At 40.2% G+C, this 21150-nt stretch overlaps 1 protein-coding gene across 1 annotated transcript; it reads left to right on the top strand.

The window, feature by feature from the left end:
* The first annotated feature begins 3604 nt into the window (after nt 1–3604).
* On the top strand, nt 3605–4522 carry LOC149279806 (transmembrane protein 171-like). The gene has a single exon (XM_089500799.1). The coding sequence runs from the start codon at nt 3605–3607 to the stop codon at nt 4520–4522; it is 918 nt and encodes a 305-aa protein (XP_089356925.1).
* The last annotated feature ends 16628 nt before the right edge of the window (nt 4523–21150 follow it).

The following is a 21150-nucleotide window of genomic DNA, read 5'->3' as shown; positions in this document are numbered from 1 at the left end:
GTGCATTTAAAACAGTGCTGAGAGGTCATCTAATCAAGCTTAAAAGTATAATTAGGAGGAAACAAGGGAGAAATCTTGCGGAGTTATATGTATTGTATAATCAGGAAGTTACTGAGAATAAAAAAAATCCCACTACAGATAAACTTGAAAAAATTAGACAAATTCAAGCTCGAATTAATGATAAATTGATGGAGAGAACAGGTAATAATATGGAGAAATTAAAAACTAGATACTATTGTTGTAGCAATAGAGTAGACAAAAGGATGACGAATAGACTAAAGAAATTAAAAAGTAATAATCGGGTTCACAAGATAATAATAGAGAATAAGATATATTATACACCAGAATCAATTGGTGAAAAGTTTAATCAATATCATGAGAAACTATACAATTTGAATAATAAAGTTTCATCAGAAGAAATCGACAACTATCTCGATAAAATAAACTTTCCCCAGATATCTATAGAGCAGAGAGCTACTCTAAATACTGATATAACATCAGCTGAAATCAGAGTAGCAATATCTAAATTAAGTATAAAACTCCTGGACCAGACGGTTTGACAAATCTATTCTTCAAAATATTTAGTCAGCAAATTTTAGGTTCTTTATCCCTTACTTTTAATTCTATTGTTAGTCATGGTAAACTTCCTAGCGAAATGTCTAGAGCTAATATCCTTCCTATTCTTAAGCAAGGCAAAAATCCGACAGATCCTGCTAGTTACAGGCCAATTTCTCTAATTAATGTAGACGCTAAATTCTATTCTTCTATTCTCGCTAACAGATTGAAATCGATTCTTAATACCATTATCAATTCGGATCAAGTCGGTTTTATTACGGGTAGATCATCGTGTGACCATATTAGAAGAATTATTAATATTTTAGACCAAGCAGAGAAGAAGAATATCCCTATGGTAATAATGTCGGTTGATGCAGAGAAGGCTTTTGATCGGGTAAACTGGGATCTTAGGAGTAAAGCCTTATTAAAGTATGGAATTATGGGTTGGATACACACGGTAATTATGGCTCTTTACTCCAATCCTGTTGCTAGGACAGTAGGACCAAATATATGTTCTGATTGGTTTGCCTTACAAAATGGAACAAGACAAGGCTGCCCTCTGTCCCCATTGTTATACATATTATCTGTGGAGGCCTTAGCCATTTGTATTCGAGATAACCGTGATATTCAAGGCTTTCATATTAGAGATCAAGATTTGAAAATTAATTTGTACGCAGATGATATACTAATCTCTATCACTAATCCACAGGTCTCTTTAAATTCTCTTATGGCGGAATTTAAATACTATAGTAAGGTCTCGAATTACAAAATGAATATAAATAAAACAACATTACTAGAAATAAACCTAGAAAGCTCTTTAATCGAACAGATTAAAAGAGAATATGATTTTGTCTGGGCTAAGTCTGACTTCATATATTTAGGTGTATGTGTAACAAAATCTATTTCTTTATTACTAGAGACCAATTTTATTAGATTATTGAAATTAACTAATATCTGGCTAAAAGAATGGAGAAATAAAGAATTCTCCTGGTGGGGAAGGATTAATATATTAAATTCTTACATAGTACCCAAATGGTCATATATGTTTTCAATGCTTCCACTAAGTATGCCTGACCCCTGGATAAGAATGGTACAAACGAGCTTTGAATGTTTCGTATGGAAAGCAAAAAAACCCAGATTAAAAGCTGTTATTATGGCACGTAAACCAAAGTATGGAGGCTTGGGTTTTCCTATTTTGAAAAATATTCTTTTGGCAAATATAATAGTTCATATATATAGACTGCAATTAGAGAATTCCCTAAATGAAGGGTGGTATGCAATTGAGCTGGAGACAGGTGGTTTTAATAACTTGGCGGATATTATATGGTATTCCCTAACTCCAAAACATCTTTCAATTTTATTTTGGGACAGATTCTCCCAACCTGGGAGTATATCAAGAAAAATTTAAATCTTAATAAAGGGATCCCGTCTTTCTCTAAACTCAAATCTGTAGAATTGTTTATTTCAGATATAAATTTTGATGACTGGAGAATTAAAGGTATATTAACTTTAGATCAACTTATGACTTCCATAGAACCTAAACCTTTTTCTCAATTGATACAAGAATATGATCTATCTAGTGCTGATATATTTAAATATTTGAGAATAAAAAACTTTTTGATGAAAGACCTATGGAAACCTAGTCGGGAGCTTTTAACTCGAATTAAGAAAATATTTACAGGAAATGATGTGGACAAAGTCTTATCAAACTGTTTTGACTTAATAAGTTTTGTTATGCTTGAATATATCTATCCAGCCATCAATACATGGGAACAAGAATTAAATATAAAGATTGATCAGGATAACTGGTCTAGATCTCTATATGATGTCAAGGTATCTATACATTCGTTGTCGCTAGCTGAAACTCAGTTTAAAATACTGAACAGATGGTACTTCGAGATTGCATAAAATGTATCCTAATTGTTTAGATACCTGCTGGAGATGTAATGCAGATAAGGGAAATTTTGTTCATATTTGGTGGAATTGTGTAGGCGTGAAAAAGATATGGTTTAAGATGTATGATTTAATCTTTGCCGTAACAGCAACAATTTTTAATCGATCTCCTGTAACGGCTTTAGTACATTTAAAGTGGCCAAATTGTAGTAATAAAGAAAAACAGTTCATTATTCATTGTTTCATAGCCGTGAAAATCACGATTGCCCGTTTATGGAAACAAAATCTTCCAATCCCATGGAACATGGTAATTTCCCATCTGAAATTCCAAATAAAAATGGAAAGACAGCTTTAAAAATCCTACTTTACCTCTGAAACAAAATCTAAGACATGGGAATCATGGCTAGTTAGGCTGGAGGAAATTACGAGTTAGGGCCTGTGTGTGTTGACTGTTTGCTTTCATTCTGGTTATGATGAAGTGATCACTGGATAATGAATAGTTTGGGACCACTAGTCTACATAAATCCATAATGCAGCTTTTATATTTATTTAATTACTTATTTATATTTATATTTATCTTTTTTGATGTCTTCTATGTATTGTATAAATATATGTGTATGTTTGTTTTGTGTATTCTTGTAATTTTATAACGGAAAAAATCAAATAAAGACATATTAAAAAAAAAAAAAAAAAAAAAAAGAAGCCCTTACTTCTTAAGACTGCAGAAAGTCTCTTTGGAAGAAACCACTTCGTGTTAGGAGGGGGGGTTGTGGAATAAAACACTGTCATTTGTGAAAGCGGCAGCTGTATTGGTATTTGGAAGCAGGACAGAACACCCCCATGGCCTTTGCACTGTGGTACAGCCTGCCCTGACTGTGATGTCATAGTGCTGTGACATCACAATGCTGTGATGTTCTGTAAAAGCGCATCCAGACACTCTGGTTGTTTCAGATTGTGAGCAGTAGCAGTACTGAGCATAACAGTTACCTGTCCACGACAGGGAGCGAAACTGAGCTTTCAATTGACTTTAAAAAGACAAAATAGGCAGAGATTAAAAGGCCTTCATTCGTGTGCACGCAATAGCCGGCACATAGGTGCGAGTCTCTGCACCTGAACATCTTTGACTGACCCCCGACAGGTACACGTTTCAGCCGTCATGGAGCGCACTTGCTCCGGCACTCCTAGCCCTGGCACAAGCAGCAGAATAACATTCACGCTGTTTGTGTTTGGCTGGGCGCTCTTATGCGGCGGATCTCTACTTTCTGTCTATGGGTTCGCGACATGCCAGTCCGACAGCTGTATCACCTACAAGGCGACGGGCCCGGTACTTGCCGGGATAGGGCTGGCATATTTATTGATGGCAGAGTTTACTGCCCAACGAGAGAGGAGAAGGAGGGAATTAGAAGGAGACCCGACGGATCCAGATAGCAGCTTCCTCTGCGGGAAAAGCCGGCAGTTTGTGCAGTTCGTAATACTCGGGATCCTGTTACTGGCTTGCGGGGTACTGATTAGTATCCCAGGACTTGTGTTTCCAGCCTGCAAGCCGGTATCCAACACAGACAAACCCCCTAAAGTCTGTGAAACTCCCTTACTGCAGACAATCGTAATCATACTAATCGTCTTGTGTTACTGCCTGGCTATCTGTCTGAGTAAAAACCGTCGGGACGGCGACTCTGAGGAGGACCCAGAAGCCTGCAGATATCAGCCGCTTCCTGTAAGTGTGGGTGACGAAGTCTTCACGGTCCCGTCAGCCCCACCTCCACCTTTTGCAGGAGGAGATGATTGGCCAATGAGCAGGGACCCTCCTTCCTACGACAACGTCCTGTTTGAAAGGGGCGACCGTGATTCCGGCGGAAGCGACGGGGAAGACATACACACCGTTCCATGGCGATGGGGGCCGAGAATAGAATACATCAACGAGCCTATCCCTTCGGAGCCACCTCCAAGATATGAGGACATATACCCTTCTCAGCCGGATCCTGAAGAGAGCTCATCATCATCATCATCATCATCGTATTACTCGTTTTCCCAATCATCGGAGTCGAGTGACTATGAGCTCGCACCAGGACCCTAAACGTTGAAAGACTGAACTATTGGGGGGGGGTTTTCTAACATTTCGACTCAGTACAGAGTTTGAGCCGGAAGCGTCACCCAAAACATCACATCTGACAATATCCAGGTCTGCAGATAAAGGACTGAAATCAGACCGGGTTTTTGGTCAGTGCCGGCACCGTACATGACGCCTGTTGAAATGTTTTTTCCCCCCCCGTGAGACTTCCACCTTAAATAACGGATAAATAAAATGACATCTTTTCATGGTTGCCCCTCAAACAGTATCTGTGTGCGTTTGTGTGTGTGTTGGATATACCGCGTGTACGAGGTCACATTATCGTATGGAATCTATAACATAAATCTCTTACATGTGAGATCAATGTGTTTATATACATATACTCCATACACTCTGCTGGATCCACTCTGCTGTCCATCACCTTAAAGGGGGAGTCCTGCCCTAAGTCAGCACCGTGTTCTTTATCCCTGGAGCCAGGTTACCGGCTCTAGGCAAGATATTTCCATTCAAATACAGTTGGGTGCGTGATCCCTAATCACACCAGGCGCTGATGATTTGAGTCAGTCTTTGTCTGACTCATCAGAATGTTTTTTATAATTTATTTTTTTAAATGTTGCTTTTATCATACAGAGTGCACTATTATTATATTTATTATATTATTATTAATTATTATTATTATTATTTTTTTTTTTAATGCCATTTATTCTATATAACCCATTGGGGTGAGGGTTAGTTACGTTCATATTTACTTCTGTCGTTGCACCACCAATATCTGTCTTTTTATCTTGTTGAAGTGTGGGAACGTGGGATTCCCACAGAGTGTTGTAGCGCATGTACACTTTTACCTATTGTTTTCTCAATTTTGAATGTTCCTGTTATGTTTGTAGAATCTGCAAACAAATCTCTAGATTGCCATGATGGATAAAAGCTCCTAATGATAGTAATTGCCGCTACGTTCCTTTGCTGTAAGATTATTCCTTCCTATTAAGTTATCGCTCCCTTATAAGTGGCTGGTTGTTGTTGATTGGTTCGTGCAGCCGCTGTAAGGATGGTAGGAGGAGAAGGGATCTTCATGATGGGTATTATATATTAATATGATGGGTATCGGATATATTAATCTTTGTCACTTTTTGCCACAGATCTCATCCTCAATCACATAAAAAATCCCTTTAAACTAAAAATGTCCAAAAGAGATATATTTTTTGATTTATATCCAAAATATATATAAAATGATTCATTGTGTTAATAAAAGAAGTTCCATAAAACATCATCAGTTCCCCTTAATGAAAGTGTACAGAACAAAAGACCAACGAGGGGTACGCGTGTTCCAGGGTGCACTCCCCCCGAGGAGCCTACAAAGGACTCGTGACCCCGTGGGCGATCGCAAGCTATTCTATTATTTATATATATATGTATACTAGGGCTGAAACTAACGATTACTTTCATAATCTATTCGTTGGCCGATTATTTTTTCGGATAAAAAAAAAATGCACATTTTTCATTTATTTAAAATAAAAACGTATAATTTAAAATAAGATTTGTCATTAACACTTTCATCTCTTTATCACACTGGCATTTCTCTATCCGCCTTCTTATTTTACTGACATAATAATTAAAGCTATATTTTACAGGTACAAGAACCCAAAACACATTATTTCTCAAACTAAGCTTTACCAAAATACCCAAAAAAGTTTTACTAGTAAATATTAATTCATGTAAACTATTTTTTCATATTTAATAAAAACTATTATGGAGAAAAATGCCTCTTGTTTATATTTTCTTTTATTTGCCAACCTGACGCCAGTTATGCAATCTCACCCCCAGCTTGCCACTCTGCCTCAGAAATGCCTTATACCCCCCTATATGCCACTCTGTCCCCTGATATGCCTTATACCTCCTATATGCCACTCTATCCCCTGATATCCCTTATACCTCCTATATGCCACTCTCCCGCCCTGATATCCCTTATACCTCTTATATGCCACTCTCCCGCCCTGATATCCCTTATACCTCCTATATGCCACTCTCCCGCCCTGATATCCCTTATACCCCCCTATATGCCACTCTCCCTCCCTGATATCCCTTATACCCCCCTATATGCCACTCTGTCCCCTGATATCCCTTATACCCCCCTATATGCCACTCTATCCCCTGATGTGCCTTTTACCCCTTATATGCCACTGTGTCTCCTGATATGCCTTTAACCCCCTATATGCCATTGTGCCCCTAGATATGCCTTATACCCCTGATATGCCACTGTGCCCCCTGATATGCCTTATACCCCCGATATGCCAGTGTGCCCCCTGATATGCCTTATACCCCCGATATGCCACTGTGCCCCCTGATATGCCTTATACCCCCGATATGCCACTGTGCTCCCTGAGATGCTTTATACCCCCTGACATAAGAAAAACTGACAGCGCTAAAATAGGTATAAAAATATGCTTTCATTAATATAGACAAAAAAAGAATAGATAATACACAATAAAATATAAATATATATATATAAATATATGGTCAATGGAAGGTCACGTGACGCCGGCGTTCAGTAACAGAAGCCCCAGCGGAAGTGGAAGGGAGAAGCAAAGTGGAGGGGAGGGGAGAAGCAGAGGATGTCTCCGCGCATGGCACGGACCCTCACCGGCTGACAGAAAGGAGAATCCAGGTCTCCAGCAGCGCTGCGGGGGATCTGGATTCTAGAATTATAAACCGATCTCTATTTGTGGTCGGATTATAGAAGGAGGGGAGTTTCTCAAAAAAAAACCAAAGTGTATATTCCTACCGAACTGCATCCAGAGACGGGCGGCTTCTTGCACGGTGTTGATGTTTTATTATTCTCTGCCAGCCAGGAAGGCTCAGCTCAAAAACAACCGGGATGTCGCTGCCGGCCGGCGTCCTCCTTTTATACAAAACAAAAAATGACCCTTCAAACAGCTGATGTTGAGCCGGATATCCGGTGCGGACTTTCTATCGGAAAATAAGAATAGAGCTATTAGTATAAGAGTTTACCTGATCAAGGGACTACTGCATCAATATTAAACCAAATATAGAAAAAATATTTATTAAAGAATAACTGGATTCTAATACAAACGTAATAATTCCCTGAAACCAATATATATATTTATTATACACACATATATACATATATATAATATATCACACACACATATATATATATAATATATCACACACACACACATATATATATCACACACACATATATATATATATATATATATATATATATATATATATATAATATATCACAGACACACACATATATATATATATATATATAATATATCACACACATACATATATATATATATATAATATATCACACACACACACACACACACATATATATATAATATCACACACACACATACACACATATATATATAATATCACACACACACATATATATATATATATATGTATATATCACACACACATATATATATATATCACACACACATATATATATATATATATATATATATATATAATATATCACACACATACATATATATATATATAATATATCACACACACACACATATATATAATATATCACACACACACATATATATATAATATATCACACACACATATATATATAATATATCACACACACATATATATATATATATATATATATATAATATATCACACACACATATATATATATATATATATATATAATATATCACACACATACATATATATATATATAATATATCACACACACACACACACACACATATATATATAATATCACACACACACATATATATATATATATATATGTATATATCACACACACATATATATATATATCACACACACACATATATATATATATATATATATATAATATATCACAGACACACACATATATATATATATATATATATATATATATAATATATCACACACATACATATATATATATATATAATATATCACACACACACACATATATATAATATATCACACACACACATATATATATAATATATCACACACACATATATATATATAATATATCACACACACATATATATATATAATATATCACACACACACATATATATATATATACATATATATCACACACACACATATATATATATCACACACACACATATATATATAATATATCACACACACACATATATATATATATATCACACACACACACATATATATATATAATATATCACACACACACATATATATATATATATAATATATCACACACACATATATATATATAATATATCACACACACACATAAATATATATATAATATATCACACACACACATATATATATAATATATCACACACACACACATATATATATAATATATCACACACACACATATATATATATATATATGTGGAATTAAGTCCAATAAGTCTTCTGCCTGATGGAAGTGAACCCCGGGGAGGAATAACACCAGATCTGCTAGGAATGGCCAGCGATGTCAGTGTCTTCTTTAATTATAAACAGAAATAGACGCCTGTGCCCCTTATAATAAGTGAAAATAATATATAAAATATTATATAACCTTAAATGGATCCTCCAGTTGGTATTAAAAAGATCCAGGTATAATCATAAAAAATAGTAAATAAATATTGTGTAGAATGAAATATAACTTAATGGTAGAGGAAGAATACTAAGGACGCCCCTTACAATATTAAGGGCATCGATACGCCCAATAAAAGGTAGAAGGGGCCCTCAGCATCAGCCAAGACCCCCTCTACAGCGTCCCCCACTCAGCTGCAACGAAATCGGGAATGGCTGAGTCGGCGTCTTTGGTCCGTAATAATGAAAGAATTGCCCTGTAGATAAGAGGGTCCCTCGCAGTCAGGCGGACCTGCGGTGCTGGGGTCTTCCAGAGATAGTGGACGTCACCTGTGGAGCTGGAGCCAGGAGGCTTCTTCCTGTACCTTACTGAGAAGGTAGAGATGGTAGATCAGTGGAACGACGTTCCAGCAGAAGTGGTAGAGGGTAATACAGTAAGGGGATGGAAACATGCATTGGATATGACTATGAACGGGAACTAATCAGGAAAACAGGCAGAGCAGACGCCCGATTGGTTCTTATCTGCTCCCAAATACTACGTTTCCATCTCCATTGCTCCAAAACCACCCGGACCGTCGCCTGTCGGCTTCTCCTTGTGAGCGGCGATCGATATACTGTCACGGCATAAGATGTCCGGATGCTGAAGTCCTTTCTAGACACAAGAATTACCCGAAAATGTAAGGGGGCGCATTCAGCCGGCTTGGTGCCGATTTACACAAAATCAACTTGGAGGGCAGGAGACGTACTGGACTCCAACCGCCCCTCCCCCCCAAAAGATACAAAATAACACTTATAGTAACGCTTATCACGCAATATAACAATGTAACAAAATTACTTCCCAGATCTGGATACTTCTGTAAGTAACGTTCCGGTTGCCGTCTCCTGCAGACTGGGAATCCCTTTTGGCCGCGCCGTCTCTATGATGCCTCCTCAGCCGGGAGACGGAACATGTTCTGGTCTCTGAGCCGGACTTCCCTGCGCTCTGGCCGCGGAAAATTGGCCATCTCTGCCGTATCCTCTTCGCTTTCAAAACCGACTGCAGGAGGCAAACTGGGAAAATAATTATTATTGGAGCTTTCTAATGTTCAGAGTTTCAATACTTTTATTAAACGAAAATAAAAATGAGTTGTTTCTCGATTTGTCTCTCTTTATACTTTTTTCTCAGATGTAATTGTTGAATTTATTCCTGTTTACCCCTAATAAAAATAAGCGTGGGGTAAAACGGCATTCTCTGACCTTTTTAATTTCCCGCATGGCATTATAATTATGTTAATGATATAGCGCCATCATAGTCAATAAGGTTGTAAAAATGGTAAATACCGAGGTTGGCGTCCCCTACCTGCCACAACTACCCACATCACTTATCTGCCCAACCAGCCCATTTATACCATTTCTACACCTCGCCCTGCCAACAGCCTCTATTACACCTGGACTGCAGTTATATGATATTTACTGGGGCAATAAGACATAAAAACGCACCTTTCTTCAGTCCTGCACCGCTTTGTACAGTTTTGCAGTTAAATTTATAACAAAAGGGTGTTTTACCCCATAAAGACTCAATCATGTTTAACCAATATTCCTCTTTTTGTGTGTTTGTGTACCTGCCAAAGACTCAATTATTTCCAAGTTTAATATTCAACCATTTTCATGTTATTAAATAGGATTTATTAGCACCAAAATATAAAGAGTAAAACGCGGCCAGAATACGTCACGGGCCGGATATACAATAAGGCTGCTTAGCATTAAAGAAAAGTGGCTTTTATCTCATGTGGTTCTATGGGCTGATTATTTACGGCAGTGGAACTAAAGCCTTAATATCTAAAAGTCCAATTCCTCATTTACTGAAAGTCCCTGTAAGACATCGTCTGGTTCCCCGCAGGCCGTATGATACGGAGTCCGGGGGCTTCTAAAGGACATTGTCTGAAATAACAGAGACAGAACTCAGACAAACGGCGAATATGCAGCTGCCCGGCATATAAAGAAACCCCAAAAACAAACTTTTACTGTAATAATAGTGAAGGATTTTTAACACCACGACGAACAGGAGATTAAAAGAAGTTAGGGCTCAAAATTGGGACGCCACGAAAAGAGGCAAATCGGTAAAAATAATAGAAAGTAAGAGGATTTATGGGTTTTTCATGCGGGGAAACATTTATATGCAGCATTTAAATTCACCAAACATTAACACCCCGGTCATTTTATATGATGGATACAAAAATGCCCCATCAATAAATTAGAAGAAATCCACCAGAGTATTTACATCCATAAAGCAGAAGCACGGAACCCTCACTATGCGGGTGAGTGAATTGTGACATCATACATGTCTGTGACATCACAACACTGTAAAGCCGGAGCGCGCTCCTCTGCTTGCTCAGTGTAGTTGGGCGCTCGCACTTGTAAGCAGCTATTCATAGCGGACTTGAAGTGTTGTTACCAACGGCATCAGAGATTGAGGAGATTTAAAAGTAGAACCTTTTAAAAAGGAGAGCTATGGGGGACTGCTGTCTACTCCATGGACTGAGGTGGATTGTAAGGAGATGCTGCCCCAGAAAAGTGAGGACGTTTTTCAAAAGAGTCAAAACAGCTTTCACCAAAACCGCTAAAAAGACTGAGGGTCAGAACAAGGAGCACTTGGCCAGTACAGACCCGGTCAACAAAAGGAAGAAAGAGAGTAGCAGTAACAAGGAAGAAAGAGGAAAAGCGGGGAAGAGGACCAAGCGTACTGCTAATGAGAGGGAGGAGAGCAGCCTGTGCCTGAGGGCAAAGCAGACAACAAGATGCCCAAGAACCAGCACAGGTTTCTCCGAACCGTGTAGCTCCAACGAGAAAAACATCCAGGCTCTGGGGCAGCAGGAGAAAGAAGGAGCGGAGGAACATCTGGAGGAGCGCACAAGGGGAAAGGTTCCCGTTAAAAGACGCAGAAGTGAGGTAGAAAGTGGTGTTATTGCGAAAAATCATCGGAGCCTCCTCCCCATGACGCCCTCCGGCTTCATCTTCCATTCAGTGCTGGGACAAGGGTCATTCGGAAAAGTCATGTTGGCTTCTGTACCTAGAAGAGACTCTATGGTAGCGGTCAAAATCATCCGCAAGAAAGCCGCTAAGCCCCCGTCCCTACTGAAGGAGAGGAGGATCCTGGAGATGGCTCGGGACAGCCCGTTCCTGTGCCATGGATATGCAGGCTTCCAAACACAGACCTGCGCCTTATTCACGATGGAGTATATGGCTGGTGGGAGCCTCCGGTCGTATATGAAGAGGGTGGGCTGCCTCCCCGAGACCACAGCTGCATTTTATTCGGCTGAATTAATCTGCGGCATCCAGTTCCTCCACGCTCGGGGAGTTATACATCGGGACCTGAAGCCGGCAAACATCTTGCTTGACGGAGAGGGCCACGCCAAGATCTGCGATTTCGGTATTGTCGCAGAAGGCATTCTTGGAGCAGCAGAGACAACAGGACGCTGCGGAACATTCATGTACATGGCCCCCGAAATACATCTAAACCAAGCATACGGTGTTGCCGTGGACTGGTGGTCCTTCGGGGTGATTCTATTCCACATGCTTAACGGAAGGTTACCGTTCTATCGCGGTAACTGCAAGAAGGCAGCGTTGGATTCCATTGTAAATGAAAGCCCTCGGTACGTCAAAGACATCTCCGAAGACGCTGCGGACATCCTAAAGCATCTTCTGATGAAAGATCCTCAGCATCGCCTCTGGATCACAGGGGGTATCAGGCGGCATCCATTCTTTCAGGACATTAATTGGGAGGATATAGAGAGCCGCCGTTCAACCCCCCCGTACCGGCCGACACCAGCATCAGATCTCCGCTTGCAGACACTTCAGGAGATTCCATCAGTCTTGTTGAGCACAAAGGACTCGTCCTCTTCATCGTCCTCTTCCTCGTCATCGAGCAGCCAGAGTCTTTCTGGCTTTACCTTTGTGACTCCAGACTGGATGGCCTGAAGGATGGACTAAGCCCCGGCCAAAAGCTGAAAACATAATATTCAAGAAGGAATTTTTTCCCTAGTTTGTGGCAAAATTGGAAAAAGACACAAACTAGGGTTTTTTTTCCTTCTTTCCAAATAACATCATAACATCATAATAAATTCGAGAAACACCTACGCTTTTTGTTCTCGTTTCCTTCGTGTTGTATAACTACAGCTGCCATTGTCCACAGATAATTCTACAGAACTATGACCTCACAAGAGAGATAGTATAGTGTGATTTATGGAGATAAGAATGGCCCAAATAAAAGTGAATTTTAAGTAATCCACTTAATGTGTCCCCTAGGGCTGCAACAACGAATCGATAAAATCGATAATAATCGATTATGAAAATCGTTGTCAACGATTTTCATAATCGATTAGTTGAATCGATTTTTATCGATTTATAAAATTATGTTTTTCAGAGCAAACGCTCTGAAAAACTCCCGTCCTTCTATAATCCGATCTCAAATAGAGATCGGATTATAACTCTAGAATCCAGACCCCCCGCAGAGCTGCAGGAGACCTGGATCCTCTCTGCCACCCGGTGAGGGTCTGTGCAAAACGCGCAGACATCCTCCGCTTCTCCCCTTCCGCTTCTCCCCTCCACTTCCGCCGGGGCTTCTATTACTGAACCCGGCGTCACGTGACCTTCCGGTGCGGCTTCCATCATGGAAGCCCCAACGGAAGCGGAGGGGAGAAGCGGCTGTCTGCGCGCATCACACAGACCCCTACCGGCTGCCGTAGAGGATCCAGGTCCCGCTGCAGCGCCTGCTGGGGATTTGGATTTTAGTGCGCGATGTGCACTGTGTACTGCCACTTCCACCTGCCCCACCAGGGGTTAATATATCAACAGAAGAAAAACAGGACAAGTAAGCAGCACTGGGTAAGTATTATCTTTATTTTTATGCTCATTTGCCCTGTGTTTCTTCTGTTGATATATTAACCCCTGGTGGGGCAGGTAGAATTTTTGCGGGATCTATTAATTATGTGCATTTGTGGTTTTTTTTTATGTCTAGAATATTTGATTTATTGTCCATATATTTATATATATTTATATTGTATTGTGTATTTTTTTTGTCTATATTTAATAAATATAAAAAAACAATTTTAGTGATGTCAGTTTTTCTTATATCGGGGGGGCATAAGACATATCAGGGGGCACAGTGGCATAAAGGGGCTATAAGGCATATCAGGGGGGACAGTGGCATAAAGGGGCTATAAGGTGTATCGGGGGGACAGTGGCATAAAGGGGCTATAAGGCGTATCAGGGGGCACAGTGGCATGAAGGCGCTATAAGGCATATCAGGGGGCACAGTGGCATCTCAGTGGCATATAGGGGTAAAAGGCATATCGGGCATGGTGGCATATCAAGGGTAAAGGCATATAGGGGGCTATAAGGTATATCAGGAGGGCACAGTGGCATATCAGGGCACTGTGGCATATATATGGGGCTATAAGGCATATCAGGGGACAAAGTGGCATATCAGTGGCATATAGGGGGCTATAAGGCATATCAGGAGGGGTATAATGCATATCAGGGGGCACAGTGGCATATTAGGGGACAAAGTGGCATATCAGTGGCATATAGGGGGCTATAAGGCATATCAGGAGGGGTATAAGGCATATCAGGGGACAGAGTGGCATATAGGAGGTATCCCCTTATACCTCCTATATGCCACTCTGTCCCCTGATATGCCTTATACCCCTCCTGATATGCATTTCTGGGACAGAGAGGCAAGCTGGGGGTGAGATGTGCATAACTGGGCAAAAATAGTTTACATGAATATTTACTAGTAAAGTTTAAATATAGCTTTAATTATTATTATTATTTTTTTTACCCGATTAATCGATTAATCGAAAAAATAATCGGCCAACTAATCGATTATGAAAATAATCGTTAGTTGCAGCCCTAATATATATTACTCTGTTAGTTTGTATATACTGTATGTTACTCTGTTACTATCGAAGGCTTGTTTCTCCGTTGTAAACCTACCATCGAATTGCGGAATCCGCTGTAAGTTCTCGCCCAGATCTCCTGTAATTGTCAGCGATTGTTTCACCTTCAAGGTGGTTTCCCTGGGGGGAAAATTGCATCTTTTAGATTGTAAGCTCTTCGGGGGAATGGTGGCTCACCTTATACAAAGCAGCGGGGCCTCCAATTCCAGACAAATAATAAAAGAGAAAGTTACCCGTCAAGCTCCGCGGTTTCTATGTAGATCAAGCTGTTGGGCTCACTGCTGGACAGCAACAGAAGATCTGCCTGAAAACATATAGAGCCATTTAAACAAAAATACCCCACGTGGGGCAAAATAACACAAACAACCGAGGGCATCATATCTCACACCAATCGAAATGTTAGAATCGGAGGATGGGAGGATCAGAGGCTGAGATGTAATGTAAGGATGTTTTACTTTACCGAGAGGGTAGTAGATGAGTGGAACAGATTCCCAGAAGTGGTAGAGGTTAATACAGTGAGGGGATTGAAACTATATCCCCAGACGGCGTTGAACTCACCGTTACAAAATTATTATTCTCCAGTTTTATAATATCGCCGACTTGGATATTCATCCATTTCTCATTGGCGAATCTGCAAAAAATGATGCAGAAACAAAGCGATCGACAATTTCTGTCCCCTAAACCTTCCAGCGACACAGAATATTTCTGAAAAAACTGCCTTTTGTGATCATTTTGTGAAAAATATTAAATTCTGTAGTCTCAGAAAACGGGTTTTATCAGAATGAATTCGGACAAAACGCAGCCGACCGTCCCGCCTCGTGGACAATAAAATTCAAGTTTCTTCTCCACCATAAGTTGGCGACTACAGGGGGCACGATGGTTGGGCCGCATGCCTCCAGACTGTCCTGTTTTTCGTGGGACAGTCCCTATATTTGCGCACTGTGCGGCGGTTCTGTGCGGCTGTGTATTGGGATATGATGTCCTATCCTGGTGACCTGCCCCCTATTTGACACAAGGAACAACGATCCATGCCCCCACCGCCAATGAAACGCTCGGGGTACGAGACCGAGCAGCACATATCAGAAGTAACAATATGGCGTCTTTTCATCGAATCTGCCGGTGCTATATAAGTAAATGTAATGTAACAGCGCTACGGAATCTGCCGGCGCCATATAAATAAATGTAATGTAACGGAATGATCCGGATGCGTTTCTTACGCCGTCTGACACTTACTGTCCTTTGCTGAGCACCTGCACCGTTCTGTTGTTGACCTGATTGTCGCCTTTGTGCCGATACTGGAACAAGAAAAGCCGTTCGTTTACAAACATCACAGCGACAGATACATGATATCTAGATTGTAAGCTCGCGGGTCGAGCTCTCTTTCCCTAAAGTAATGTGTAGTCTTAGTCTGTCCTAGTTTGGTCAGAATCTTTGAATGTAGGGACTGTAAGAAAAGCTGCGCAAATTGTTGGGGCTACAGAAATAAAAACTAATATTAAAAATAATAATGACAATAATAATAATTCTAATAATAATAATAATATAATAATAGTAATAATAATACACTACAATGATTTGTATGATGATGATTATTATTAGTAGTAGTAATAGTAGTAGTAGTAGTAGTATTACTACTACTACTAATATACCTTACACTTAATTTTTTATGATAATCATGATTATTATTAGTAGTAATGGTAGTAGTATTACTACTACTACTACTAATAATTATACATTACACTGAATTTTATCATGATAATCATGATGATTATTATTAGTAATAGTAGTAGTAGTATTAGTACTACTAATAATAATAATTATACATTACAATTAATTTAAGGATGATGATGAGTAGTAGTAGTAGTAGTAGTACTACTACTACTACTTCGAATAATAAAGGAATAATTATTCTTATTAAATAACAATTATTTACATAAACTATTATTATTATTATTATCTATATTGGATAATAATAATTATTAATATATCTATTCAATTGTGCAACTGCAGTTTTTTTTTGGTGAACCAATATAACAATAAAACAAAGCATATCACCATTATTTTAACATGTTCTTGAGTACTGTGTGTGGAGAGTTTTTTTGGTCCACTTTGAGATTTTAATCCTGAACCAATTTCATAAAAATGATGTCATACTGTATGTCACTCAGAATGAAAGCAATCACACAGAATGTACCATGTAAGAGGCTTAGGGGGCTATGTTAAAAGCCACCCAAAGGTATTTTACAAAAATGAGGCAAAATTGGGGCTTTTTGTTCTCGAGGTACAAATTGATATTTATATAATGATGGTGAAGTAACTCATACCATTAACCGGCCGTAACAGAGCAATATTCTCAGAGCTCAGTTTGGAGTTTTGCTCTTGGCAGGCAAGTTTTGGCTGCTCTCGCGCAGGATCGTGTTCAGGAGAGGCAAGGAGGCAATGGGGGGGAAGTCCATGCTTGGTTCCTTCAGCGGCTCTCGCTTTGCTACGGCCTCTGAACCTCCTTTTTGGGGGAAATTTCGTATTTGGTTTGGCAGCCCCTGGGAGGGTAGTCCCTCTGGCAGGCAATGCTCTGAAGGGCAAGAGGTTGGCAGAAAGTGGGCAAGACTGGCTTCGGGGGGGTTGTGTTTCCTTGGCTTTCTCTGGGGAAGGAGAACTAGAAGAACCAGAGACCATGCTCTGGAAAAACATGGCATTGTTCCTGATGGCAGAGTAACTGCCCAAAGGAGACGGACGAGTCGTATCAGGAGCCGGCTTCCTATTTTGATCGTCTTTGATGCTGGTGGTCACCCCATCCAGGCACAGCTTCTGTGGTACATTGATCACCTTGGCATTGCTGCCGGTTGCCTCCTTGTGTCGCAGACATTGTTTTGGCTGGGCGATCGGCTGCCGGACAGCCCATAGAGCTGGGACAGGCTGGCGGTGAAGTGGCTCTGCAAAGGCCGTGTCTTGGGCTTGCTGAAGTGATGCTGGAACACAAAAGGCCAGATGGGCAATGTGGTGGGACGCTGATCCTCGCTGTAGCGGAAAACGGGGTTGACATCGATTCCTGTGAAGGCAGAGAGGCCAGGGTTATATACGGAGGTGAAGATACCGCTCATTGCAGATCGACGAAACCTCATTAACTACACGATAGAACCTTAAGAAATAACGTTTTTCCAACCGTCTTTTACAGATTGTAGAGTTACAAGACCTCGAGTAGATTTTTCCAGATACAAGATGTACCAAGCAAATACCCCCCCCGGAATCACAAACTTCTCAAGGTGCAAAAACACATTACATGGCAGAAAAGTATAGTATTGTAACTTTAGAATTTTCAAAAATTTGGGTGCTGACCGCTGGCAGGTTTAGATTTGCTGAGAAACAGTGGAGAAAATGGCCATGTTCAGGGCCGGCACGACAATGGAGCCGAGTGGGGCGTCACGTAGAGCTCTACACGCTGTCCGGACTAAGCGCCGGGGACTCAAAAGCACCGGTAAGTTTGGAGGAGGGAGGGTGAGGGAGGGGACATACTAAAACGAATGACAAAATGGAATGCCCATAGACTATAATGGGGAGGAATGCCCATAGACTATAATGGGGAGGAATGCCCATAGACTATAATGGGGAGGAATGCCCATAGACTATAATGGGGAGGAATGCCCATAGACTATAATGGAAGGGAAAAGAATAATTGATTTTGAAAAAAAGACATAGCATTTAGATCTTTGGCACACATTCTCCCCGAGCACAGACAGGATCTAAAACTCATAATCACAGCCTTAAATAAATGTTACCAATTTAATTATGTATTATTCAGGGCTGATTTGTCAATGTTTTAACAGCCGAATAAGCCTAGTTTGGTCCAGCTTAACACATGTCTAAATCAGCATATTGAAATATCCAGTTTTTAGATCACATGTGTGTACTAGGGGAGTATGTGTGTCAAAGATCTAAATGCTTTTTCTTAAGCTTTTATTTAAAAATCAATTATTCTTTTCCCTTCCATTATAGTCTATGGGCATTCCTCCCCATTATAGTCTATGGGCATTCCTCCCCATTATAGTCTATGGGCATTCCTCCCCATTATAGTCTATGGGCATTCCTCCCCATTATAGTCTATGGGCATTCCTCCCCATTATAGCCTATGGGCATTCCTCCCCATTATAGTCTATGGGCATTCCATTTTGTCATTCTTTTTAGTACGTCCCCAAAAAAAGCACACTTACCCCGTGAATTGAGAGGCCATTTCTTTTCCATAATCACATCCTTATAAAGGTCCTTGTGTCCTTCTAAATATTCCCATTCCTCCATCGATAAAATCACTGCCACGGCCTCATACCTCACAGGCACCTGAAACACGCCATCCACAAACAGGAAGAAGAATGCGTTGGGTCAGGTCAGACGGCACGATGACATCACACATGAGCTGAACTCACCTCCCTGGTCAGCACGTGAAGCATTTTGCTTGCGGGTTCCAGGAGGTTGTCTTTACCAGTGGGTGAGTTAGGAAGAGGGTCCAGGACGGGGCCCCGGGCCGCGCATAGCTTTTCTTTACAGGACCTACTGCGGTCTTTGACGCCGAGCTTCCTCACGACAATATAATCCTACAGAAAGAGAACCAGACGTCTCTCCATCAATTCATCCGATTCAATAACTATCGATTTTATAACATTAAATTATATCCAAATATAAAGCAAACCGTGTGCTCTGTAACAAATAACACTGAGAACCTGCAGCTTTTCCACTTATTAACTCTTACAACACTGCTGCAAAACAAAATGTATTAAAATAAAAATGATAAAATAATATAAATATTTAAAATATATAAAATAAAAATACATACAAATAAAATATACCAATAAAAAAATATATATAAAAAAATATTTGGAAGAGAGATTGGGACACATAAAATGACGCATAAAATTAGAAGGATATCGGGTGCATCTATCCTTCAAAGAACATTGAAACTATATGTTTATATAAATATATTATAATTATATTTTATTTATTTAAGGCCAACAATTCCCGCAGCACTTCTTACAGTCCCTACATTCAAACGGTCTGACAGAACCAGAACCGACAGACTAAGACGACCCGATATATCAGGTACAGAGGGTCCGGCTTGAATAAAGAGTATTGTGGATGATGGGCATTGGGGTCTGACAGTAGCAGGATTGATTGCCTTATTATCAGGGCTATAGATCATTGAAAATGGTTAATAAATGGAAGAAAACTATTTGTAGAATATAATATTTTATGAACAATGAGGAAGGTATCCGATATCTTCGGTTGCTTGAGAATGCGGGTAACGTTAATACGAGCAGCAGCGGCGCTGGAGCTGGCTCTGAGCGGCCCGTGGCTATCGTGGCCCCTGGTGTATCTCACCTCTCCGGTCAGCACGCAGATAATCTCCAAAGTGAGCCTCAGGATCTTCTCGGTTATCTCACCCCCGTCCTTTGCCGTCATCTCGGAGTTATGCAGAGGCTTTGAGAAGATCCAGCGCTTAGGCTGCGGCTTTCGGAAAAGCTGGAAATGACAAAAATATAGAAACACGGATAATTCCGGCAGATTCTCAGACCTTAATTAGTCACTGTATTAACCTCTACCACTTCTGCTGGGAGGCTGTTCCACTTATCTACCACCCTATGCCAAAAGACAAGATTCTGCCTATAGCTAGTATTTAGTCTACAGTATTGGGGTGAGATTACTTTTTTTTTGGAATATAAGAAGTGAAGTCAGCAACGAGCGTTGAACCTACAGAAGTACGTGTCCATACATACACCATACTTATATACTTTTACCGAGCGTGACAATATCGGTATGATGTAGCTTGCCGGTAACGCGTAGCCTCCCCCCAAAACTTCACCAAGCAACAAGTTCCACAAAGAGTCAACTTTCTCAGTGCCAATTTTCCCCAAACAGCCTCTCTGTGCCATCTTACCCCCTGAAACAGCTCTTATCGTAGGTATCGGTCTAAATACATGTAGATTGTAGACATAGACCAGCAGGGGAGGCATATATGAAAGGGTTAAATTCTGGCAGAAAATGCATATCCCCGCAAACACGCCAACCTTTGGCCATCTCTGGCCCACCCAGTTTTTGAGCATCGCATCACCCATCAGT

The sequence above is a fragment of the Sceloporus occidentalis genome, unplaced genomic scaffold (assembly GCF_023333645.1).
Source record: "Sceloporus occidentalis isolate IW3139 unplaced genomic scaffold, rSceOcc1.0.p SCAF_160, whole genome shotgun sequence".
Taxonomy (NCBI): domain Eukaryota; kingdom Metazoa; phylum Chordata; class Lepidosauria; order Squamata; family Phrynosomatidae; genus Sceloporus; species Sceloporus occidentalis.
The sequence above is the reverse complement of the archived record's forward strand: the minus strand, read 5'-3'. Positions and strand labels throughout refer to the sequence as shown.

What these genes read in the sequence shown, in the direction of transcription:
- LOC149279806 (XM_089500799.1), top strand. Translation starts at nt 3,605, where the DNA reads ATGGAGCGCACTTGCTCCGGCACTCCTAGCCCTGGCACAAGCAGCAGA.